This window comes from Sciurus vulgaris (assembly GCF_902686455.1).
Source record: "Sciurus vulgaris genome assembly, chromosome: 3".
In the NCBI taxonomy this organism is placed as follows: Eukaryota; Metazoa; Chordata; class Mammalia; order Rodentia; family Sciuridae; genus Sciurus; species Sciurus vulgaris.
The window spans coordinates 156,069,182-156,095,954 of NC_136463.1; the positions used below are offsets into that span (position 1 = coordinate 156,069,182).

At 35.1% G+C, this 26,773-nt stretch overlaps 1 protein-coding gene across 1 annotated transcript in view; it reads right to left on the bottom strand.

The window, feature by feature from the left end:
• Window positions 1-26,773, bottom strand: part of RAPH1 (Ras association (RalGDS/AF-6) and pleckstrin homology domains 1) — a 73,201-nt gene that overhangs the window by 20,012 nt on the left and 26,416 nt on the right. Inside the window, 8 exon segments of the mRNA XM_079130712.1 lie at window positions 6,214-6,288; window positions 10,507-10,587; window positions 16,682-16,938; window positions 16,941-16,956; window positions 16,958-17,151; window positions 17,154-17,186; window positions 18,000-18,105; window positions 22,015-22,134. Coding sequence (XP_078986838.1) covers window positions 6,214-6,288; window positions 10,507-10,587; window positions 16,682-16,938; window positions 16,941-16,956; window positions 16,958-17,151; window positions 17,154-17,186; window positions 18,000-18,105; window positions 22,015-22,134 — 882 coding nt within the window.

Genomic DNA, 26,773 nt, shown 5'->3' on the forward strand with positions numbered 1-26,773 from the left:
TCTTTCCATTTCATACTCTAGGCTGTCTCCCCTCATTTTAAGCTTAGTATTTACTATGTGGAACAGAGAAACAGTGGATAGAGTAGGTAGTGAGCTTGTTAGCCAGAAATCTGATCCTTTTCAGTGAAAGGAGTCAGTAAATTAACATAATAACCAAGGTCTGGAAATTCTATCTGTAAACTCAATTAGGCAGGAAACAAAGAACTTTATTTTCACAATGGAGAGGGTAAGATAAAACTCAGTTCTTATACTATTACAGATATATTCCTTTGACTAAAAGATTAAATCATCCTATTTCACCCATCCTTTACAAAAATAAACAATTGTAAAATGTGCTGACTACATTTTTTTTTAAAAGCAGGCTATAAAAGAAAACTAACTACTATCACTTCAAACTGTTCCTAGAATTTAGTTTTAGAGAAATAAGTCATTACCAGGAAAATTACCAAACCCTATGTGTTTTTGAGGAGTACAACACAGCGCTATAAAGTAATCTGAAATACTTCATAAACTGTCAAGTAACTGATTTCATAAAAACTACTGTAAAGCATTTTCCATTCCCTCATCCTTATGCATGAATAGTGCTTCAGAGAAAAAAATCTGCCAAGCCATATCTGCAAGTTCCACTTCATGTTGCTGAAAAGTAAATTTAAAGTTTGATAAGGAAAGACTGATGTGGAACATTTTATGTATTTGAAATATAAATATGAACTTCCAAATGGCCACATTCTTTATGATATAATAATCAATCTGCAGACCAAAAAAAGGGGCATAATTAAGAGAGTAAGACAAGCCACAGACTGAGAGAAACACAGTTGCAGCAAAAGACATGTCTGATAGAAGATATTCAAAATACAGAAAGAACTTTTAAAATAAAAAACCCAAACAAGCAACAAAAGCCAAACCAAAACAAAAACCCCATACAACCCAATTAAAAAACAAAACAATACAAAACACGAGTTCTTTGGACACCTCAACAAAGAAGATATACAGATGGCAAGTAAGCTTAAGGAAAGATGGTCAACATTCTTTGCTAACAGGGAATTGCAAATTAAAACAAGATACCACTGCACACTTAGAATGGCCAAAGTTCAAAGCACTGACAGCACCAAATGCTGGTGAGGATGTGAAACAACAGGGAATTCTGTTTCACCACTGGTGGGAAATGGTATGGCTGCTTTGGAAGACAGTTTGGCAGTTTCTCACGGAACTTAACATACCCTTACCATATGATCCAGTAATAATGTTTCTAGGTAGTTAACCAAATGAGCTGAAAATTTATACAAAATCCTACACCCAGGTATTTATAGAAGCTTTGTTTATCATAATGGCCAAAACTTGAAAGCAACAAAGATGTCCTCCAGAAAGTGAATGAACTATGGTGCATCCTGGCAACAGAATTTAATGTGGCACTAAAAAGAAATGAGCTATCAAGCCATGAAGAGACATGAAGGTTAAATGCATGTTAGTAAGTGAAGGAAGTCAATCTGAAAAAGTTATATATTGTATAATTCTAACTACATGGCATTTTGGACAAGTCAAAACTTTGGAGACAGTAAAAATATTAGTGGTTGCCAGGGGTTGCAAGGAAGGAGGGGTGAAGAGGCAGAGTATGGTAGATTTTTAGGGCAGTGAAATTATTGTGTATATATAATGGTGGATACATGGTCAGAACCTACAACTGCTCTAAAAAATAAATCTATTCAAAAATATAAAATCTTTTATATATTTATAAATATGTAAATATTTATAAATAGAATTTACATGCTCCCATTTTTAGTATGCCACTGTCAAATAGAACACAATCAGTGCTATCTTTTGAAGCACTGACATAAAGTCATTCAATAATAGGATTAGTTTAAACTCAGAGATCAGTTTCTTCTCCACACACTGAAGTATTAAATAAACAAGAGACCAATCAACACATAAAGCAATCACACTTTCTAGCCATTAGGAAATCATTTTTATGTAAAGCAGCTAGGTGGGGCTGTTGCAACAAATCTAAATTCTGCTGTTTTTCCATTGCTCAAATGTTACTCTTCAATAGCTACATAAATTGGTCTGCATAAGAACTGTATCAAATAAACATTTCAGCTAGTTGTTTAATTTCTTTTTCTTTTTGGTCCTGGGGATTGAACTCAGGGGCACTCAACCACTGAGCCACATCCCCAGCCCTATTTTGTGTTTTATTTAGAGACAGGGTCTCACTGAGTTGCTTAGTTAGCACCTCATTGTGAGGTTGGCTTTGAACTCAGGATCCCTATGTCTCAGCTTCTGGAGCCACTGGGATTACAGGTGTGTACCACGGCACCCGACCTAGTTGTTTAATTTAAACGAAGGCAAATTTTATTTTATTTTCTCCAGTATGTTAAAGGATAATCCTTGTTAGAAGCTTTCTGAGTTAACAGAATTGATCATGATGCTTCTTTTAGTGTCTGAATATTATTTCTGGAGCAAAAGAGGAAATGAAAATACTTTCATCAAATTTCAAGATTCACAGTATCTGATGCTCCTGTGGGTTAAGAAACTTCTTCAGTAAATTCTGTTTGTATCTGCTATAGTTAAGCCATAACTATACCTTTTAACCATAATAACTTGGGGAAAAAAGAAACTGTCTAAAGATTTTAGTGTTGTACAACACTGGAAAAGATGAATAAATATGTGCTGGTATGTTTAGGTGACATATTTAGGAAGATCTCCAACAGTTTATAAAGGCAATGCAAATCTATGCTCAATGACTAACACAAAGGACAAAGTTTTCTTCTTCATCTCTTGCTCTGCCAACAAACTCAGGTCTAAAGTCTTCTGTCTCTTATCTTCTGACTATCCCTTTTTCCCACTGTCTCACCACTATCCCTAACAGAAGTAAAAGGCACTTCACACATATAAACAGTTTTCTCTCCTACCCTGTCTCTTCAAGGAGCAAGTGACAATCGATTTTCTGAAAAACGCTTGTGTGGCTATCAATAACCATTTATCAAATGCCAAGTCTTGTCAGATTTACATACAGGACAAAAAACTGGGTGAGAACCTTATGATTAAGTGGAAACAAATACTGTAGTTATAAAGTGTTAGAAATTCTGTGGTGTAAAAATCAGCATACCTGTACTTAGAGACATACAGCTTCTAAGAGAGGGCTAGTAAATTCCTTCAACTGAGAAATTAAGGCCTTATTGGTTCAGAACAAACCCAACTGAAATTAAGAGGCTACCCAGTGGTCAGCAGTTTCTTGGGAATCTAGTTTATTTCATAGATTACAATAATTTAAAAGTTATATAAATTAAAATGATTCAAATATGAACAACTTAATTGCTCCATTAATTGCTCTATTCTATAACACTGTTTTGAAACAAAATAATAGTAACAACTAGTTTATTTCCTCTGAAGAAATTATGAAATTGGTAGACTTACAAAGAAAGCTAACATTAACTGAACACCTAAAACTTGCCACTATGAGGTATATCAGATACAGAATTCCATTCACCTCTCAACAAAATTATAAGTCAGTGTTGTTATTATATACCAATTACTTGAGGCTCAGAAAGACTATTACCTTTCCAAGATCATACAGAAGTTACCTAGTGACTACCTACCATTAGAGTAGTTCTTAAAACATGCTCTCAGCACTAGGGTTTTTTTTTTTTTTTTAATTATTTCTATAGACTGATTTTGATTCATTGTACACAAATGGGGTACATCATTTTGTTTCTATGGTTGTACACGATGTAGAGTCATACCATTTGTGTAATCACACACGTACATAGCGTAATGATGTCTGTCTCACTCCACCATTTTTCTTACCCCTCCTCCCTCTCATTCCTTCTACATAATCTAAGGCCCCTGTGGTTGGGTTGCCTTGGAATTTCTATCACCTCTTTCATGACCACATCCCAAAGCCACCTAAGTATTTATATTCTATAGTATTGAACTGTATTTCTGCTCAAATTTCTTGTTGCACAAAAGCAGGGTGGATGCTATAAATAAGGTAGTTAAAAAGCCAGATGCTGGCCAAATACACTAATGCCACACTGGGTCACAGGTGGAGAAGATGTGGGCAGGACTGGCTCTGCTACTGCAGTTGGGATTGCTCTCTTGGGCGGAAGTAAAGGAGAAGTTACTAGCCCTGTTTACCCAAAACTTTCCAAGAACAACCCTCCCTGTGGAAAGAATTTTGCTTAAATCACTAACATATTTCCAGGGCTGTAAACATTGGTACACAGAAGGTAATAAGTATTTGTTGAGTGGACAATTAAGTTACTCTTTTCAATAGATTCCCACTGCATTTGGGTTGGGGGGAGATATTTTTTATATATATATGCATGCCTCAGCATGGTTTGAATGATCTGGCTTCTACTTACCTCTCTAAGTAGAAATCAAGACACTTGTACCTTTGCTTAACTATGGTGTCTCTCTTCTTCCCTCAGCCTGTCTACATGGAACACTCCCTTCTCCTGGCTTCTTTTCATCTTTCAGGCTTTGGCTTAAATGCCACCCGCTCAGAAGGGCCTTTTCTGATCTCACTATCTGCATGAAATGGACCCCTGACCCTCTTCTCAGAGAGTACCTTCCCTTGTTTTCTTCATAGCACTTAATTTAGATTTTCTTTTATGTGCTTGTTTGTCTCTGTACATTATCTGTCTTCACATGGAGACTGTGAGCTCCTAAGAGTGGGGAATATGCCCATTTTATACAATGTTGTACTCCAGCACCCAGCAAAGTACATGACTCAATAAATATTACTTATTATTATAAGAAATAAATGGCAAAGGGTTAAACTTTTACTAAGTACAGTATACAAAATAGACTGGAGGAGAAACAGGCAAAAATAAAGAAAACTCTAGTATCTCCGATAAGAGATAAGAGCTTGTTATTAGGGTGGGGTCAGCAATGGAAATGAAAGGGATGGGCAAACACAAAAATCCTGCTGAGTATGACATGCTTCATTACAGATTTGAGGTATTGAGAAGAAAAGAGGTGCCAAATGATGATCAGAGGGTTTAACTTCGGTCATGGGAGAAGGGTTGCATCCTAAGCAGAAACAGTAAGATCAAAAGAAAATGAAAATAAATTGTTGGGCTCTGGGAAGGATAAAAGGCTAAACACCTATGAGATTTAAGTGCTAGCAAGATGCTAGTGATCTCTGAGGAAAACAGCTACCTGGAAATGTGCTCTCACAAGCACACATAGAAGGCAGAAAGGGAGCTAAGGAAAAGGAAAAAAACTTTGCTATGGTTATAGAGTACATGGCTAGAACCCATTTAAGTGACCTTTACACTTGGCCTGAGCTTTATGCTTTTACCTCCATTCACAGACCTCCTTTAAAGAAAGAAATCTAGGCAAGAGAAAAGCTCCCACTGTTTACTTTGTCAAAGTGTATTCTCTTTGGCTGTTTCTTGAGGAGATTTTAATTTTAGTCAATCATCTTCTCTCACAAGTTTACAAGGCTAGGAAGAAATGAATATTAAAAAACCCTCAGAGTAACAACTTAGAGCCATTACCCATAATACTGCGTGGGTTCTGCAGGAACGAGTCTGACATTCTTGAATTTAACATTACAATACTTAAAAAACATAATAAAGTACAAACATGACTTGAAAATAGGTAGAAAGCTAGTCAGCTTCCTGATTCTATTATTTCCTGGTTAAGGATGCTAACTGCTAAAAGACTTTAAATTGTAAAATTATCGGCCCAATGAAAATTCAGCTGGACTGATTCAAAACACTCTTGAGGGTGGAGAATAAGAAATTAAAATTTCAGCCTTCTCCAATTTGATTAAGTTCATATAAATCAAGATTCTGTTTACATAACTAAATGTTTTAATTAAACTAGAAGATGAAAACATAAATAAGAATTGTACAAATTGCTAAAGAAACTCATAGTTTAGACAGCCATTAGTTGCAAAGGTTAAAATTAAAGCAATGATTTTAAAATGCAATACATTAAACTAGAAAAAGTACAATATACTTGAAAAGACTAGTAGGCATTTACAAAAGTTTAAAAACTAGTGAAAATTACCAAAAATAATTTATACTCCTGATATCTTCTAATAGTCATTAAGCAGACAATTACCTTTGGTGAGGAAAAAATTACCTCTATTAAAGACAAAGGTGCTGAAATAAGAAAACAATAATCTGAGGGCACAATCAAAAACAAATTATATTCTACCTACAAGTCAGTAAATAGTTACATGCATGTGGAAAGCAGTAGAGTCACCTTGGTCAGCAAATGAGAAGGTTTTCCTGCAATGTTTCTCAGAAGAAGGGAGGTTTCCCTGTCCAGATAGGAGTGCTTGTGCAGGAAGAGAGAAAAAAACAAAAAAAGGCAATAACAGAAGTCAGTGGAGGCACTGTGTGTTTAAAATATAAAGTAGACAAAGCAAGAATGATTCTGTATCATTAATCTCATATCATTTTTATAAACTAAGTGAAATATGTCCATAAAGAAAATTTTGAGAGAGCGCGAGAGAGAGGGAAAGGAAAGGAAGGGAAGGGAAAGGGAAAAGGAAAAGCAGAGAAGGGGAGATAAAGACTTCACCTAGGCCCGTGGGTAATTCTTGCTGATTCCTGGCTCTTTGGGAAAATGGGTAAGACATTAAAAACCACAGAGCTGATTTAGCTTCCAAGTCAGTGCTCATGAGCGTTGTGCAGAGTGCAAATAAATACATGCCAGAGGCCAATGACTAACATGTCTTCCTGCTGTTAAGTCTATGCAAGACCTACAAAGTTTTGAATATTATATTCTGATGAGAACGCAATAAGACATTATTTTAAAAACTTCAAGTATTTGAGATCGATTCAATGATAGTCACACCACAAGGAAAAGCACCTATAAATATTGTCTGATGTGACACACTTGTTTTCAGTAAGATTTTATCAGCTCACTCATGATAGGACCATGGTGCACAGGAAAGAATTTGCAGAGCAAATGAATTATTTGAACAAACTGTTAAGATTTCCCCTTGAACTGGTTTAAATTAATTCAAGTAATTAATATTTTCATAAAAATGTTTATGAATAATATAATCCTTAACTACCATTCCTCCCCTTAATAACTTTTAGCAACATAATATGCTGTAAGATAATTTTATGCAACTGTACTGGTTTATCCTTAAATTCTAGCTATTTTGATATATATGTAATTTAGATGTGCCTGTCCCTAAATAACTTTGAGTTAGTGTTTATTTTTTAATACTATGCAATTATAAGTCACCATTTAAAGTAATGCATGACACAGTCTAGAAGAGCTATAAAATGTTCTATTTTTATCTAAAATGTATTTTATAAATTGAAAACGACAATACTTTTGGAGAGAAATTCTTTGGAAAGAAACATGTATACAAATAATAGCTGTACTTACTCTCAGGAAGTACTAAACAAACTAATGTTAAAAACCGTTACAGAATACTAATTTAATCTTTGCTCAGATCTACACCATGTTGTGTCAATAGTTTTGTTGACTATTATTAAAACTGAATTTTAATTCAAGATGAGCCTATACCTGCCCCTCTCTCACCCATTCCAGAAGAAAAGAAAGGAAAGAAAGGAATTAGCAAAGAAAGAAAGAAAGATTGAGACAGACAGACCAACCCATCGACTGACCAAAGGTTAAAAAAAAAAAAAAAAAAAAAATAGACATTCACAAAGATTACCACCAACAGGGTGGAACAATAATAAGGACAGGGAAAATTATCCTTAGGTCCTTTCACCTAGAAAGTACAGTTCTCTTAAAGATAAACATTGGTTGATTCATCCATAAAGACAACAGGTAGGCAGTTTTTAAAAATTTGATACAATTTAGGATTGAAGATAGGCTAAGACCAAGGAGAAAACTGAGAAGAATAAAGAATGAAATACACAATTAAAAAGAGGAACTACAACATTCATTGCTATTATTCCCATTTTTGGCTACTCACACATGGTGGGAAAAATGTATTCTTACACAGATTTACAAAACATATAATACAGTTTGAGAAAATTTATTGGAAACCCACTGCTATTATCTTGAAAAGGATCTTCAATAGAATATCTATATTCAGATTATTACATTTCAAATTTAAAAAGATGAAATAGTCCTCAGGCCATCAAAACAAATTATGATTTGGTAAGTGTAATTCCAGATATTAAATTCAAATTTCAGCTTTAAAATTGTTTTACAAAACTATATTTATGCCGGGTGCGGTGGTGCATGCCTGTAATCCTAGCAGCTCAGGAGGCTGAGGCAGGAGTTCAAAGCCAATCTCAGCAAAATCAACTCAGTGAGACCCTGTCTCTATATAAATATAAAACAGGGCTGAGGACATGGCTCAGTGGTTGAGTGCCCCTGAGTTCAATCCCTGGTACCCAAAAAACAAAAACAAGATTTATTCAATAAAATCCTCAACTCCTTGAGACTTCAAAAGTCCCTAGAATTCTTTTGATTTGTTCAGTAAGAGGCAAGGTTAATTACATTTGCTTAAGACTCATTTTGAAATAGTAAATAATGGTTTAAAATAAAAAGGGAACAAGCATTATGGCTGGCAACCAAAAAATATGTCACAAAAAATGAGACCACAAACAACACCCAAACATGGCCACCTTTATCTTCCACCACTGGTACCAGTCAGTCACATATTCCTTCTAGAACTCTTTGTTCTTCAGAAAGGGGCAAGGGTGGGTCAGGGGAAACTGGTTACTGAACAAAGTGGTGTGTAGTTGAAGGATGGAGAGGAGGAAATTCAGTGATTTGGGCACAGCACCTAATTAACCTCAGTCTTTGCACATGTGCTAGTTAACAAATAATACAGCTTCATAAAAATAGGGCTTTCATTATCTTATATTTACCACTAAAAACACACCAAAGTCAGAGGCTTATTTGTAATCCATTTCACAGGTGGGTTTTCTTTCTCTCTCCATTTTCCTCGTCGTTATTTACTCAACATTTCTTAGGTTCTAACTTGAGCCTGGAACATGCCAGGGACTGGAAATGCAAAGGTGACCAAAGACTTGCAGGCACTCCTGGTGTCACAGAATTGAAGACTGTTACAGTCACAGACCCACTGGAAATTACAATACAGGTGTGTCCGGGGACATGGGAGCAAGTGGGAGGTAAGTGCCTAGGCCAAAATTAGTGTCTAAGTAAAGTATTCGTGAAAAAGTTTGAATCCAGAGTGAGAAGCCGTGACGTATAAGAGGGAATAGTTCTCAAAGAGGGTGGCTCTGTCTTCAAGGCATTTCAACGATGGTAAGGACATTTGGGGATGTACAATGAAGAAAAGAGTTACTAGTTTAATGAGAGGTAAGTCAGAAATGTGGATGCTGTGCAAGCATGAAAGAATACTCCCTAACAACAAAAATGTTTCATACCCCATTCCACATAACTTGTTAATGCCCTTACATGGAAAATTATACAGATCCCATATGTAACAATCTGAGTTCAGAACCTAACTCCATTTTACATGTAATCACAAAGTGAAATTTTGTGTAATTTTAATTTTCAATGAGTTTATTCAGAAATGCTTTTACCCAGTGAAATACATTGAGAGAACACTGTGCCTTCTTTTATTCAAGATTTATGAAGAACTGCTCATAGTGTTGAAAAATCATTTCAACAATGGAAACCTAGCTTAGAGTAAGAGTTACCAATACCTCAAGTGATGATATCATTGCATATGTCGTCACATACAAGTAAGTGAAAGAGAGATCTGAAATTTCATTGTATAGAATTAAGAACTAAATAATATTAAAATATGAAAGGAAGGAATTTCACTGTTTCATTTATATGAATTGTTTAAAATATTTCATATTACTTGTCTTATTTAAAATGTTTATAACATAATGAAAAATCTACATTAGTTATAGTTTGGATCTGGAATGTGCCCCAAAGCCTCACGTGTTTAAGGGCTTTTAGGAAATAATTGGAACTGACTTTATTAGCAGATTAATCCACTGATAGCTGAATGGACTGCTGGGAGGTGGGACCTAGTTGGAGGAAGCACTTCCCTGGGGGAAGTACCCTGGAAGGGTTTGTCATCTCCCTGGCCTCTCTCTCCTTCCTAGATGCCATGAGCAGAGCAGCTCTCCTCCACCATGGTGTTCTACTTCACCTTAGGTCCAAAACAAAGGAGCTGGCTGACCATGGGACTGAAACCTCTGAAACAGGAAGTAAAATAAATCTTTCCTCCTCTACATTGTTTTTCTTATATATCTGTCACAGTGGTGCAAAGGTGAGATAAGCCAAGTGTTTTTCACTCAGCAGGGGTGTAACCTATTAATGGGCTGTGAAACCAATTCACTGGATTACTACCAGTATTTCCAATATTGTAAAGGAAGGGCAGAGTTAGAGGAAACCTGATTTAGTTAGGTAGGGGTCAGGGATTTAGGGATTTTCCCTTATGCTTTACAGATGACTCTGAAGAAGCATGGTCCCATGGAAATATTACTAGCCACAGTAATTTATAATTTAATCTAATTTAATTTATATTTAATTTATAATTTAAAAACAGTCCCATGACACGTTTACAGGACTTACAGGTGTCAGCTCAGCCTGTTCTTCTGTGAAGTCAATATGATGCTTGGCCTGCTTGCTGGGACATCTCAGAGAAATAGCATGCTGTGAAAATGGAGGAAGGAAGAAAATGATAGGTAAAGGAGATGAAAAGGGCAGCTCTCCTTGTCATGCAGAAAGAGAAAAGAATCACTGAAATGAAAACAAAACAATAATGAAATAGAATAGTAATGAAAGTCACATGCAATTACCTTACATTCTTCTATGCAAAATTAAAAGGTTAAAACCAAATGATCCTAAGCCTTAATAATTTATCTCACTCTACTTCTGGACAATACAGCTCTATGAAGAACTGTGCACAAACATTGTGTCCAATACCAATTCATGCTAAGAACTTTAATTTGGCTTTGACCACTGTTTGGCAGTACTCTTCATCTCCTCCCCGCACTTTGCTAAATCATTCTTCAATACCCTGCTCTAAGTTCTTCAAGCTTTTAGCTTCCCCCCTTTCCCCTTGTCATATGACCTCACTCCCCTCCATTACTAAGAAAACCACATCCACCACGAGCATCTTACCACTGAAGTATACTCCGGAACTAAATCATATTCTTTCTCATTTCTCTCCCTAGTTCTATATAAATAAACAGCCTGCCCACCCTCCAATATCTAGCAATATTGCTAAAACCAAGCACATCCCAGATTTCTACTCATTCTTCCTCCAACATGAGTCTCTGATACTCAACACGACCAGCCCACTAAGGGCACAAAGAAATAATCAATAATTCTATGTGCCTTCCTCATTAAACTAGTATTTTCTCCTTTGTACTGCCAATTTTCCTGAACTCATGCTCTAAAGCTCTCCATCTTTTAGCTACTTACTAATTCCTTAAATTAATATTTACAGTATTCTGGAAGAGATTACTATCATTTTGCATAGCATGATGGAACAATATATAGTTACTAAAATTTAATATTCTTACAAAAATTATGCTGTAAGGGACAAAAACACAGAATACACATAGATTAAAATTAATTTCTGTTGTTACATTAAAAGATGAAAAGGGATTACAGAATATGGTTTATCTCATGATAACTAGGTTCTTTTCTACAAGGTACTTAATACTTAAAAGAAATTATCTATCCCAAACCTAATATTTACCTACTCTTTATCATTACTTAGTCTAAAAGTTATATCCAAAACATAGGAAAACTAATTCAAGGATCAATTCTCCACAAAAATTTTGTTCTAAATTTTCTCAGTTCCAAGAACTTTCATTTGTGCTATAAAGTTATCAGTTTCTGTGTCAATCTTTCAAAAATCCTCCACAAATCTTGGAAAAGTAAGTTATGAGTCACCACTTCCTTCAACTGAATGTTAACTGTTAAATGAAGTATCATCTGCCAGTCAGAATCCATGGGGTAGGAATGGGAGGGCACATATTGAAAGCATTGATCTAAACACAGGAGCCAAACCATTATTAAGAAATGGCTTTGTACCAAAGGAGTGGCTACAAATAAAACACTTCCTCATGACAGTGGACATTTTATATTACAATTAGAGGAAAAAAGTGGAGGTTTATGCAACCACTGTTTCAGTTACAAAGATGTACATTCATCCTTTATTGACACATATATGCATTTTTTCACAAGTGGTTCTGTTGCTAATAAGCATAGCATGATGAAGAATGCAGATCCTGGGGATGGAGTGCCTGGGTTCCAACCCCAGTGTGGTCAAGAACTGACAATGTGATTTTGGAGTTACTGTTTAACTTGTTACTCATGTGTAAATAAAGGTAAAAATAGCAGTTACATCATATAAGCATTAACTAATAACTGACATACTACTCTAAAAATGGGCAACTGTCACACCTCAGTTGAATTTTTTTAAGACTTAATTTATTTCATTCTTAAATTTTAACCCAAAACATTAAAAAATATACCAAAACACCACAAGATGGGGGTATTGCTGCATAAATCTCTTGGTCTTTTTTTCTCCTGCCTATGTAGTTCTGTCTTTAGGTCTCCCTGAGAACACTGGCCAGTATACTGGTCTGGATTCCCCCTTCAATTCGTGATGAAGCAGCATGATATGACAACATATCATGCACATCATGGCTTCAATGCAATTCCTCCACTTCCTTTACCTTCTAGAACTATTCCTATGGAAAATTTGTAGAAATTTGAGGGTGTTAAGAAAACAGCAGTTGTGTTTCATAGCACATGGGGTGTGACCCCACTAGCATCAAAGTCCCCAGTTATTCTTAGCAAGCATGATCCTTACTGCTCTGAAGTAGTACCGGATAGGAAGGAGCACAGGATTTTCTGAAAGCTTAGAAGGCCTGCATATCTGAGGACTTCCTTGGAGTTACAGTTTGATTTATTTTTCCTTGCAGCAACCTTTCTCATAAAATTCTTCTATAGAAGAAAAAATGTACAGATTCCCAAGGAATACACATATGTGAGTCAGGGCATATATGCCAGTTTGACTGAGGGAGTGTATCTGAAAAATGCTCTTGTGAACTAGATTTTCCCCAGATTACACCGAATCTTCAGTTTTCTTCTCTCCATCCGATAGCTATTCCTTTTGCTGTTAAACCTCACTAGGCCAGTCAGATCGGAATTAAATACCACGTTGGTACACATGAAAAAATTTCAGTGAACTGAAGTCTTTAGAACACCCCAATTTATATCATGTAACCTCTAAAGTCCCCAAAAGTGGCAGAATAAGTGACAGTGGGATTAAAAGCAGGAAGATTGGTAGAAAACATATTTGAGTGGTTAATTCCCTTTACTCGTCCATTCAGCAGTGGTTTCAGGTTGGCTGATAGTCATTCACAGAATCCAACAGACCTCTGCTTGGCATGGGGTTCACTCAGTTGTGCAGAAAGACAAAGGCAGAATGCTGGCATGCTAGCATGCTAGCATTAATATTGCCATCTTCAGAGGGAGTTCATACCCAGCAGGGACCTTTTTGGGTCTATAAGTGACAGCTCATTGTAAGGGAAAGAGACCATGTGGACAAATGCAAAAAATCACCAAGGCTCAAAGAAACTTCATGCTGCATAGGAACCAACCACAATCTTGAAACAGCCAATGAGGACAAGTTCCAGGGCCCCTCAGGGACATGTTCAAGCTCTTTTACAACAGTCACACTGCATACCAGGAAGTCAAGATCTGCATCTTCTTATGGGCCTATATTGTTCTTCATGGACAGTCTTCCTGGTCTGTATGCACTCAGCAACCAGGGGTCCATTTTGTAATAAACACTATTACCTGGAGACATTCTACATTTAATCGCAATCCAGTATATTTCCAGGAGAGAACACCAAGAAAAGGAAAACCCAAGAAAATTTTTCATGAAAAATTAGGGCTCAGATCTACTGTTAACTTTCTACCTAGAGTAGTGATTCTTAAATGGGGGTGATTTTGTCCTACTGGGAACATGTAGAGATGTCTATAACATTTTTAGTTGTCACTGGTACCTAGACATCAGAGGCCAGAGATGCAGCTAAAGATCCTACAATGACTGGTAGCCCCTCAAAAAGAGAAAATCACCCTACCCAAAATGCAAATGGTGCTGATGGTTGAGAAACCCTGACCTAGAAAGATCAGATGAAGTTCACACTGAACACTAAGGATCACCCTTATGTCTAAACCCTTTTTTCACAAATGCACTGCTGAACACTAGCAGCAAGGGATATGCCCTCTGTGTAGCAGACCGAAGAATCTTCTGTGTAGAAGGTCACCATTCTGGAAAAAAAAAAAAACTTAATAATCCTACAGACTATTTGTACAAAAACAAAAACAACCTACCCCCCTACAAATAAAACACACACACGCACACACAAAGAACCAAAAACAAACCTTAAGAAGATGAAATTAACAGAACACTAAACTTCTTGATGCAAGTGATGAGAGTTAATCAATGGGATAGAGTTTAGAATTGAAACAGTAATTAAACACAGAAAAAGGAAATATTTTATAAAATATAAAGATAATTACGAATTTTAGGAAAAGTAAAATGATGTTCCAGAAAGGAAATGTAAGAGAATATAGTTCAGAAGCAAACTGCAAGTACATAATCATAATAAAAATACTAAATATGAACCCTATCAAAATATATTGGAAATGGAGGCAGAGCAGAGAAGTACTGGGAGTTGTCTAAAAACAGCTATATCCTCATTTTCCAGAGCAAGAAGTCAGCAGACAATACACACAATGGGAAAAGTCAGGAAATAGTGACGTAAGTGTGGATTTAATGTAAGGAGTTAAGTACCATAAGAACTAGCTAAAATAGTAGAAAGTGCTTACCTCTGGGAGCAGAATATGATGGGTGTATAACGAGTTTTTCATAGTAAGTCTCGAAGAATGATTTGATTCTTTAAAATGTTCTTATAGAACTATTTAACTCTATGCATGAAAAACCAATGAAATTTTTTTATAAAATTGTATCTGATGTTGAGGATAATTGGATATATGATTTGGGATGTATAGAGCTGTCCCAGTTTACTTGATTTGAATCAGAACAGAGCAGACCCAGAAAAAAGCTATTAAATCAAGTTCCAGGCTTGTTAAACCACTTTTCTATTCCCCTCTGGGTGAGGCAAAAGAATAGGCCAGATAAGACTTTAAAGTCCTTTGCCTGCTTTTTACTCACCAAACCTTACATTAAAAGTATTACATTAACATTACACACTGAATGCTAGTATCCTTGCCCATGGATATCACTAGATACCATTGGAAGTATGTTTGCTGGGAGAGAGGAATTTTTCACTTTTTACTTCTTTTGACCTTACATGGTTTGAACTTTTTTGAGTGTACTTTACAGACAGAAAGATAAACACACACATTAGAATATAATTAATAATTAGTTTATAATCTGTCCTCATATGTCTTGACCCAATTCAAAATAACCTGATGAGAAGGAAGTAATGTCAACATACAAGATAAAGAGTAATGAAGACAGTATATCTCCAATAAAATATTGCTTAAATCTCAGTAAGTGTATCTAAAAGACATGAAATAGGTAGCTGGTGCTAATATAATTCTTGAATATTATAAAGCAGAAACCAGTTTTCAAGTTCTCTATAGATTATATACCACTTAAGGTTTATTTTAAATAAATGAAAGCTTATTCTTTAGACAGATATAATTTGCTCTTTCTTAGCAAGAAAACTCAAGTTTACTTCTAAACCACTGTGATTTATGTTTCTTTTGTGCTCCACAGTATTAGAACAAAGCTAGGCCCATGAATAAATACTAGGAGTTACTGACTAAAGCAAATTAATCTAAGTAATAAAATCAGTTAGGGAGAAAAAAAATCAATAATGTCACATAATAGGTATGAATTTAAAATTTTTCTATAATCCCTTAAACAATATTTTATAAGATTTTATATTGGTATTACTTATTCATAAATAGATTATTTTAACCCTGTATTACAGAATACATAAATGCAAGCTCATTAGCAAGTTTACTTTAACCTGTTGGTTTTCTTTTTTCTTCTTGTTACTCTAACAGAATTGCAATCTTCTTCATAAAAAAGTACTCAAAATAATGAATTCTCTTTCACCAAACTCAGCTTTTCTTAAACTTATCATCACAGATTCCATACATTATGCTGACTCTTTGATAATAAAAGGAGTAAATCATGAAAACTAAAATTTTAGAGGCCTACAACGGGGATAAATGTTCTCTCAGGTCCTCATTTAAATAAATATACTAAAAAGCAATTATCAACTATGTCACTATTAATGGCTTGGAAATCACATTTCAATTTTTTTAAATTTTTATTTTTTAGTTATAGATGGGCACAATGTCTTTATTTCATTTATTTATTTTTATGTGATGCTGAGAATCAAATCCAGTGCCTCACACATGCTAGGTAAGTGCTCCACCACTAAGCCACAACTCCAGCCCACATTTCGATATTTTTAATTAAAGAACTAATATAAATTTCAAGGCTTCCAAAAAAGTCAGAAGAATGAAAAAGAAATTACATCTTTTCAAAATCCTCTTTGTGACACAGCCATATCTGGTGATATATTTCATCTGCAGTCCTATTTTAAAATAGCTGAAATATATTTTTGACAAGTTTTAGATGTAGAAGCATTAAGAAAGGTAAAACTACAGTCTTTAAAATAATTTCCCCTTTATTTAACTCTAAAATTGCAGGGAGAAAAAAGTTCCATCTATTTACCTCAGTAATTGGCTGCCCCTGAGATGTCAAATCCAGTTCTTGAGGGCGTGTCACTTTATCAATATCCAAAGAATCCATGCTGGAGGCCGCAGAAGTGATGCTAGAACGTGAGGAGTTACTAATAGAGCGAACTTCAGCATCACTCACTGTGCCCGCTGAGGCGGTTCTTCTGTGCTGATTAGTTACTAAGGGCTTAGTATCTTCTAGTAGAGACTGCTGAGCAGCCTCATCCATGCTCAAGGAGGCCTGTTCTAATGTGCAGTGATGTCATCTAGGAGTGTAGTTAGCATGAGGAGGTTTAGTTATCCTATTAGATGAAGAAGCTAATCCTTTCAAGGTGCCATGTTTTGATGTATGTCGGTTAGCAGGTAATTTCTGCGTAGTTTTCTGTTCTGTGACTTGACGCTTACTATTTCCTGAACCAATGCTGCTGAGCTCCTGCTCTATAGAGCAAAGATCAGCCATCAGGGATCCAGATCCACAGTCTCTCCCTGATTCAGAGCTTCTGCAGAGAACACACATTTCCAGAACACACTTAATCAGAATGTATACATTCCATTATAAATCGGTTAAATGTGGGGAAAGAAGCAAAAGAATTCATTCCATTGGGCCAAAGCTAACCAAAGTATTTCTAATAGTTTCTTGTTTGTTTTAAATTCCAAAAGAAGTCTCTGGAAGAAATTAGTCTACCTTTTAAGATCTCTAGTAATCAAGGAGAACAAAATTATGAGTTGAAAGACAAAAATACTGCAAAAATCTTATATTGTTCCATGGTTTTATCCACATCCTCCATAATAATTTTTCACCACAGATTTTAATAGGCTATTAATATGATTAGTGCCCAGGTAAAGATGTTAATACCAAAAGAGCTAGAGACATAAAAAGGGAAGTAAAAAGTCTAAAAAAATAATTACAGTTTAGAATGTAAATAAAGTTGACTAGTAGAACATATCAAATAAAGCCACAGGGGTACCAACTAGAATAAATAAAAAAATAAAAGCCGTATAGGGTTGATTTTAAAATTATTAATAAATAATTTCATTGGACTTTAATCCAGTGAGAAAACAACAATGGAATTAAATTTGCTGTGAAGTTCCACCTGAGTATGTACTTAAATTGACTAGAATACTATTTTAATATGTTTCAGTTCTCCTTATTTCTGTGATAATCTCAATTAATAGGCACAGATTAAGAAACCAAAGAACTTAGATTATGCATGTAGTTTTTATATTGCTTTTACATTTGGAATTATAGCTATACTGTTCCCACATTATACAGGTTAGTATACTATTTTACACTTTACTAAGTTACATCTTACCATTCAAGTTGTATATGGAGAAACGATAAGAAAAATTGGCCATGTTTGTTTCCTGGCGAAGAGGAGATCTTTTCACTGGTTCTATGGGTTTGTCAGAATCCAAAGTCTTTAAAAATAAAGTTTAATAAGTTATATTAAATTCAGATTTCAATTACATAAAAAGATGAATAAAGTTTTTTATGATTAAATGAATTACCATATGATAATTAACAAAACCAAAGTTCTTCTAAGTATAGCCTTAAGGAAAAGTATAAATGGTTTTCACATTATTTTCATTAATTATTACAATTTTTAGATATATGCTTACTTTTAAGGCACCTGAAAATTTAGTCTGTCATATATTTTTTCAAATATATCGAGTTGTGACTGACCTAATTTTACATAAATTCACTATAAATAAGCTTGTTATATGAATTGGATATAGTAAGAAAAGAACTGGAAAGGATCCATGCAGAGAGTTCTGTCATCTCTTTCCTTAGAGGGATATGTGTTTTTTGGTCCAGCACAGCTTCGTTCTTTGGCCATGAAGACCCTGAAGATAAAGGTCAATTCTGAACTCAAAACTGGTAAAACCCAAGACCTGAACAGAAAGCAATTACAAGTTTAAGATGAGGGCGAACTATAACTCTGCTATTCTCTCTGTGACGAGGCTGCAATTATACCCACAATTATGGATATAAGGGTAACTTATAAGTTATCTCACCACCATTTTATTTAATTAAATCTGATCAATTAATTTAGTTTGGTGCTGGAGACTGAACCCAGGCCTGAGCCTTGTCCATACTAAGCTCATGTTCCACCACTGAGCCCCCAGCCCTCATCACCTTTTTTTCCTTTGGTAGTTGTACATGGACAGCAAGCCTTTATTTTATACGTTTATTTTTATGCAGTGCTAAGGATCGAACCCAGTGCCTCACACATGCTAGGCAAGTGCTCTGCCACTGAGCCCCAGCCCCTTTACCACCTTTTTAAAGGACAGTTTATCTCCCATTTTCCTTATTTTGACAATAATGATATTTATAATAAAAAAATTCAGAAAAAGGGGAAAGAAATTAGGCTTAGTGCTATTTAAATAATTTGTATATATGAGAATCAGTTTTTAAAATTTTAATCGCTATGTAAATTAGGTATCAAATAAGATTCAAGTTTAAAAAAAGAATCATGGATATTCTTATTTGTAGAATCATGGATTTTGATTAGAATATGTGGAAGGACTGTTCTGGCTTGTGCCTCCAGCCACATCAATGTTTATAGCAGCTCAATTCACAACAGCTAACTACGAAACCAGCCTAGGTGCCCTTCAACAGATGAATGGAGAAAGAAAATGTGGTATGTATACACAATGAAACACTACTCAGTCAGAAAGAGAAATGAAATTATGACATTTGTTGGTAAATGGATGGAACTGGAAACTATCATGCTAAATGAAATAAGCCAATCCCCAAAAACCAAAGGCCGAATGTTCTCTCTGATATATAAATGTTAACTCACAATAAGGGAGGGGGAGCGGGGATAGGGAAGAACAGAAGTACTTTGGATTAGACAAAAGGGAATGAAGGGAAGGGAGGGGGAATGGGAATAGGAAGGTAGAATAGATAGGACATGACTTTCCTAAGTGCACATGTAATCACACAACCGATTTAATTCTACATCATGTACAACCAGAAGAATGAGAAGTTATACTCCATACATGTAAAATATGTCAAAATACAATCTACTATCATGGGTAACTAACGAGAATAAAAAATAAAAATAAAAATAAAAAACATACAAGGGACTGGGATATGACTTGGTGGTAAAGCACCTCTGGTATCTAGTACCAAATAAATAGATTTGAACGCTCTGTTATTCATTCGTCTAAAGATAAAATGAATCCATAGAGTGCCCATCCTGTTTTTAAAGCTATTAAATGAAGGAGATTCACAATCTCTTCAGCACCTTATTTCACAGTTTCACAAAATGGCCAGAAAACCTCTCCTTTAACCTCAAACCTAACTCTATGGCAGCAATTTAGGCCCTAATCCCCTTCCTTTTGGTGGAACTGGAGAATAAAAAGTAGCTAACATTTTTTATAAGATAACTGGAGTATGAAGACTTATGAAAAGTGAATCTATTTATCAGTTTAAATGCATGGTCATTTATTTTAACTACCTGCTCTGCCCATGGTGCAACAAAGGAACTAATGAAAACTACTGCTTGGTAGAAGAAATTGGTAATTTAGTAATCTTATCTGTTAATCTTTTGTGGGCAGTCACTAAGCACTTAACTAAAGCTGTGAACCCTCTTTTAGAAAAATGCACAATACACAAAGTTTTACAAACTTTTTCAGAAGAATTACCAATTACTTAAAACACACGATTTAATATAATGCTGAAATACCACTGTTTATGGACACAGGTGACACTTTATAGTGAATTAAAGTAACAAAATAAATAAGAAATTTCAGGTTTTAGCTACCCAATTATTTCCTGAAAATTTCCATTAAAAAGCAATGTGGGGGCTGGGGTAGTGGCTCAGTGGTAGAGCACTTGCCTAGCATGCATGAGGCACTGGGTTCAATTCTCAGCACCACATACAAGTAAATAAATGAATAAAGGTTCATCAACAACTAATAAAATGTCAAAAAAAAAAAAAGCAATGTGTTAACAGTTGAGTCACATTGTGCAATAGTTTTAATCTGATTTATATGATGAAACACAGATTTATATGATGAAAAGAACAACCACAGCCTGTTTAGGAGCCATTCCTTTTTTTGGTGAGTGGCTCTTTACACTATGTCAGGCAATTTAAAATTTGGGGAGAATAGTTTGCAGTGAATCAGCATGGAGTTCCTCCTTCACCTTTATTACCTGTACTGATACCTAAATGTCTTTCTCTTTTTGGCTCCCTTCTCAAGCAAGGACAAAAACCCACCTGATCAGGGAAAATACACATGTCAGCTGGCCCTTGCATAATTTCTTTCATGAACTCTCATTTTGTTTTCTATCCTTTGCTTCCTTTTTCTCCCCAGCAAAGAACTATTTAACCTAGGCATCATCTCTATGCCAAAATGACCTTCTTAAAGAAATTAAGAATTAAATGGAAATGGTTGGCACCTATAGATGTAAAAGACATTCCAGGGTGTGCAGGTGGGGCTTACTTTGATCAAAGGTGAAGCGAATGACCCAAAGAAATCATTAATAGGATTGAAAACATTCTCCCCAAATTTCAATATTAACAGATCATGGTCACAGAGACATCTGCTTTTCAAAATGATCTATAGTACAGAATTAAGCTAATACTTTACACTTCTATTTTACCAACTTACTTTTCCATTAGCTAAGGAATCTCATATTTATGCATTCCCAAGTATATCATTTAAGGATAAATAAGTTGTTCTAATGTTCTCACTGCTGCAAAATTAATTTTTTTTTCAAAATTAATTTTAATAAAAACAACCATCTTCATATATTGAATACAATGTATTAAATAGAGCAGTAAAAACTGTACCCTTTTATTTTCAAGTGTCCTGCATTAGAGAATAAGGTTATTATTTTAAAATCCATGGATTTAAAAATAAAACCAAAGGAAAACACTGTTTAAAATGCAATGTGGAATGGAATTTAGTCAGTATTCTAGAAACATGTAATAGAAAACATGACATGTAAATTATGCTATAAAATGTATTTAAATTTACTAATTTATTGAATAAAATTTGCTAAAAACTTCAACTTTTAAATTTTAGGCTTGAAACATTTTAAACCAGCAACCTCAAACACATGAGAAAGATAATAGGTAATCCCTCTAGATAAAAAGAAGCTGTCATAAAAATTTTTTTTAAATCCTCAGAAAAATCATAAAAGATACTACCTTGTGTCATAGAGTTATTATTCATTTACTTGTTAATGTATTGGGCATTTTTTCTTTCCAGCAGAAAAGTTTAACCTGTACTCATATCCTATGTCTGCAAATTAAACTTTTACCATGCAGAGATAATTTCAAATCCTCAACCAGTTTTTCAAGTACTACTTCTAACCTGAGTGAGTTTGTCCAGTTCCCCAAGCCAGGCTCCAAACATTTTGTCCAGGTCCTGGTCTTCCTTGTCACTGTCTTCTTCAGCACCATGGTCAACTTCTTCATCTGATAGCTGCTCCATCTGAAGATACAGACATTTGTGTTGAATGAATAGTTATAAATGTAACTTGAACAATTATGTTGTAAGTGCAACTGCACTCTCTGGTGTCAAATCTTCAAAACTAGAAATTATACTATTAAAAAAAAATTAGAAGTCATTAATGGAGATGATGTTGACAAGTGAGAACAGATTTTTAGGAAATTTTATGTGTTTTTTTGAATTTTTAAAATTTGTTCAAATTAGTTATACAGTACATTTTGATACAGCATACATAAATGGAGTATAACTTTTCATTCTTCTGGTTGTATATGATGTAGAATCACACCAATTGTGTAATCATATATGTACATAGGGTAATAATGTCCAATTCATTCTACTCTCCTTCCTACCCCCATATCCCCTCTCCTCCCTTCACTTCCCTCTGCCTAATCCAAAGTACCTCTATTTTTCCCTGTGCGGCCCCCCCCCCTCCCCCCATGAATTAGCAGAGAAAATATTTGGCCTTTGGTTTTTTGGGATTGGCTCATTTTGCTTAGCATGATATTCTGCAGCTCCATCTAGTCAGAATGGCAATTACTAAGGATAAAAGCAACAATAAATGTTGGCAAGGATGTGGGGGAAAAAGTATACTCATACATTGCTGGTGGGACTGCAAATTGGTGCAACCACTCTGAAAAGCAGTATGAAGATTGCTCAGAAAACCTTGAATGGAACCACCATTTGACCTAGCTATCCCACTTCTTGTTTTACACCCAAAGGACTTAAAATCAGCATACTACAGTGATGCAGCCACATTAAAGTTTATAGCAGCTCAATTCACAATAGCCAAACTATGGAACCAACCTAGGTGCCTTTCAACAGATGAATGGATAAAGTAAATGTGGTACATATACACAATGGAATTTTTAGGATACTGTTAAAGAAAAGCAAATTGTATCAAAGTATGAAGAGACTAGACAGTATCTTCCATTGCTAAAGTAGAATGGTAAGGATTCTAATTATCTGACGAGGTTTCATGAAGTTCAATTTCAAATCTTATTTCACTATATAAAAATTTGTAGAAAAAGTCAAATGTTTCAAAATTAAATGAATCGATGTGGTTCTAAAGCTGCTGAAAATCAAATCAAATAATTTCCTCAGGCTTAATATTGGGAAGGGCTGCAGTTCTTCAATATCCCTATTAGAAACTAATAATCAGCACTTCTTAATTTTTCACCTTGATTATACATAAATTAGGGCATTCCACTCTGGCAAATGGAGAATGGATCTACCAATTCTTTAATTCATAAATTGGCTCTTAAGTAGATTTAGTTTTCTTAACTCATTTGCAACAATATTATTTCCAAGATTTTTTTATTTCTTACTGAATAATTTACAAAACAATCTCAATAGAAACCTGATATCAAAGCTCATTAAGTGACGTACTTATAAAAAATATAAAATGTTAATGAAAAGAAAACCTTCATCTGACCAGGTGACTTAATTACTCAAATAACTGCTAGTTTGAGAACAGGTAGGAGCTATAGAAACACCCCATCTTCTCAATGAGGGTCAATAAGCAGCAGAATCTCAAAAATAATGGTCAGCTTACTTTTTCCCTAATCTTCAAAACAAAACACACTGGAATAATGTAGAAGCTAAAATTTCTAGGAAGAATTCTGCTTGAAAATAATGGTATTTATATGTTTAATTAAATTTTATATCTCTAAGTATATTTAAAACAACTGGGTCTGCAGTACTGCCACCAAACACATGATGCTGTCACTTTGGGCAGAGACAGCAGCTTTAGAATCTTTAATGAGTATTTTAGGCCACAATACATAAAGCACTACATTTTTGGAGACCATATTCTCCACTGTAAAAAATCTGGTCACATGATAGAATATTCATCCAGGTGACCCATCATCAGGAAAATAAGTGACGTATGAACATCCTAACACACAGTATGAGGGAGTTACAGCAAAAGGGAAAGGGAAAGAACATTACTCATAGACCTCTATGAATCAGCCATCATGACAGGTACCATCGCTCCCATTTTACAAATGTGGAAAGCAGATCCGAGAGGGTAGTGAGCTCTAGGTGTTCTTGGAGAAAAACTGAGGATGGCACTGCGGCTCTCCTGCTGTAACAACATCTACAACTTCAGTCATTTTACAGACGGGTTTTCCACAAGATTTAATTTAAACCAAGAGTTCCTGTTTTTAATATAGAAAGGTTTGAAGCCTACACTTCTTTTGTAACCACACTCTATAATTACCCATAAGGAAAAGGCTATTCTAGGAAAAATAAAACAATATGAAAACAATTTTATAAGGCAAATATAAAGTAATTAAAGATGAATGTGAATATTTTAGATTATCATGGAACCAAGAGAATTAGGCGCCACATGCAAGCCTAGTGTATTCTGAGTTTGAGTTTCAAAATACCTTTGAATATTTTCACTAATAGTTTGTTTTCTTACTCTATATTACTACTTGAATAAGAAGAAAATATGTCTAGTGAACAAGGATGATGGGCCCTAGAGTAAGTGGAAATTTTGATGTAACTGCAGTTACCATATAGTCACTTTTGCTAGTTCTGTTCCTTTTTGAATTCTGACAACACATGAATTATTTTACAAAAAATAACTTAAGAAACTTATTCAGAGAATTTTCCATGAAAAATTTAGTTTGCTCCCCAGCATTGTGGGAAAAGGAAAAGGGAGGGGGATAAAAGAAAAGCATTTTGGTTCTACAACATTTCTTAAAGAATTTGCCTTGTTAAACACTCTAGAAGCTGATGCAGAGGATCCTTGGTCTCCAATCCCCAACATGGCATCATTTCTATTTACTATCCCTAGCAAATGAAGAGCCTCCAGCAAGTCTTTCTACAGGCTTTGCATAGTCCACAGGCAGCAAATCTAGTTAGGAAATTCACTCTTGCCTGCCAGTTCCTTGATACCCACATCCTACCCATCTCAAGACTCAGTTGTAACTGCTATAAATCACCAATTAAATCACAATCCTAAATCTTAAATTTTCCCAAACATAATGCCCCTTTTAAAAACAGTGACATCAGAAAATAAGCCAACAGTTAGCTGTTTTTTCAGAGGGTAAAATAATTAAGAAAACTAAACTTGAAAGTCTTTTTTTTTTTTTCCAAAATAACTTGGATTTTAAAAAAATGGATAGATAATAACATTATGCTTTTCCTTAATGATATCCAAATAGGCCCAAGGAAACTATAATGCAAACACAACATATCCTATTAAATTACTTTATGATTATTAGATTAGGTTCTTTGGGGTAGACACATTACAGTCTCAAATTCCCTGCTCCATTATACATGAGAAAAACTATGTCCCCCCCAAAGTAAACATACCCTATACCACAAAGGAAGTGAGAATAAAATCCAAAGTCACTGGCAGGTAGACAAAGTGCTGTGAGAGCCTGACCTTCAGGGCCCTCTTTTCCTACCATCCCCTGCTTTTCCAGGCATAGTGTGCTGCTTATTGCTCCACCTCTAGCCTTTGCAATGCCAAATCTTCTACCTGGAACTCTCTCCTTCAGATATCTGCATGGCTGGTTGACTTGCTTCATTCTGCTGATTACATGAGCATCCTATCAAAATAGCACCCCCACCCTTGTTACTTTCTGTCTCTTGTATGATTTTTTTTTTCTTCACAGCACTTATCACCATCTGTCACATTTATAATTTCGCTTCCTTCACTAGAAGGAAAGCTCCACAAGAGGAAGTGCTTTGGTTTCATTCTGTATCCACAATGCTTGGAATGGTGCCTGGCTCACAGCTGTGTCATTAAATATCTGCTGAATGGAAGAGTATCACACTGTGTCTGTATTTGTATCTCTGTGTGTGTTCATATATATATCATATGTGTATATATATGGCATACTTTTTTAAAAGGTCCCTATAGAGTCAGTTTAAGGTCAAAGTTCATTTAAAAAATCAACATAATAAAGGACCAAAATGAACATTAATAGAGTGCTGTTGTTCATAAGAACACCTCATTTAATCTCATACTAACTCTCTAAGACAACTGCCACTCATTTATAAGTGAAGACTATTAGTTTAAGAGAACTTAGGTCATTATTCCTGAGGTTCAAATGCACTAACTGATAGTGTGAGAATTTGAATTCAAGTGTATATGACTTATTCTACCATGCTTTTTAGGGGCCATCATGTATACAGATGAATATAAGAAGAGTACACTTTTAAAAAAATTCATTTTTATTAATTCGTTTATTGAGCAGCTACCACATGCCAAGCACTATTCTAGGTAATAAGAATAGAACGGTGACACAAAACAGATGAAGTCCTTTCCCTAACGGATCCTTCTACTGACACAGAAAATGAAGGGGAGTCAGTTATTGAAGATTTAGGGGAAGAATGGGCAGCAGAAATAATAATGCAAAGACCAAAGGAGGAATAAGCCAGGTACATTCAAAGGAAGGAGAAACTATTCTATGGCTGGAGCCCAGCGATTTTAACAGTGAGAGGCAGAATCTGCGGTTAAGAGACACGGACAGGTAACAGAGCACTTATATCCTTGCAAGCCTAGTAAATAATTAGAATACCTATATGTAGGGAAAAAAACCAAAAACCCTAAGTATAAGTCCTAACTTTATTCCAAGTATAAGCAGGGTCTTGGTGAAATGGCATT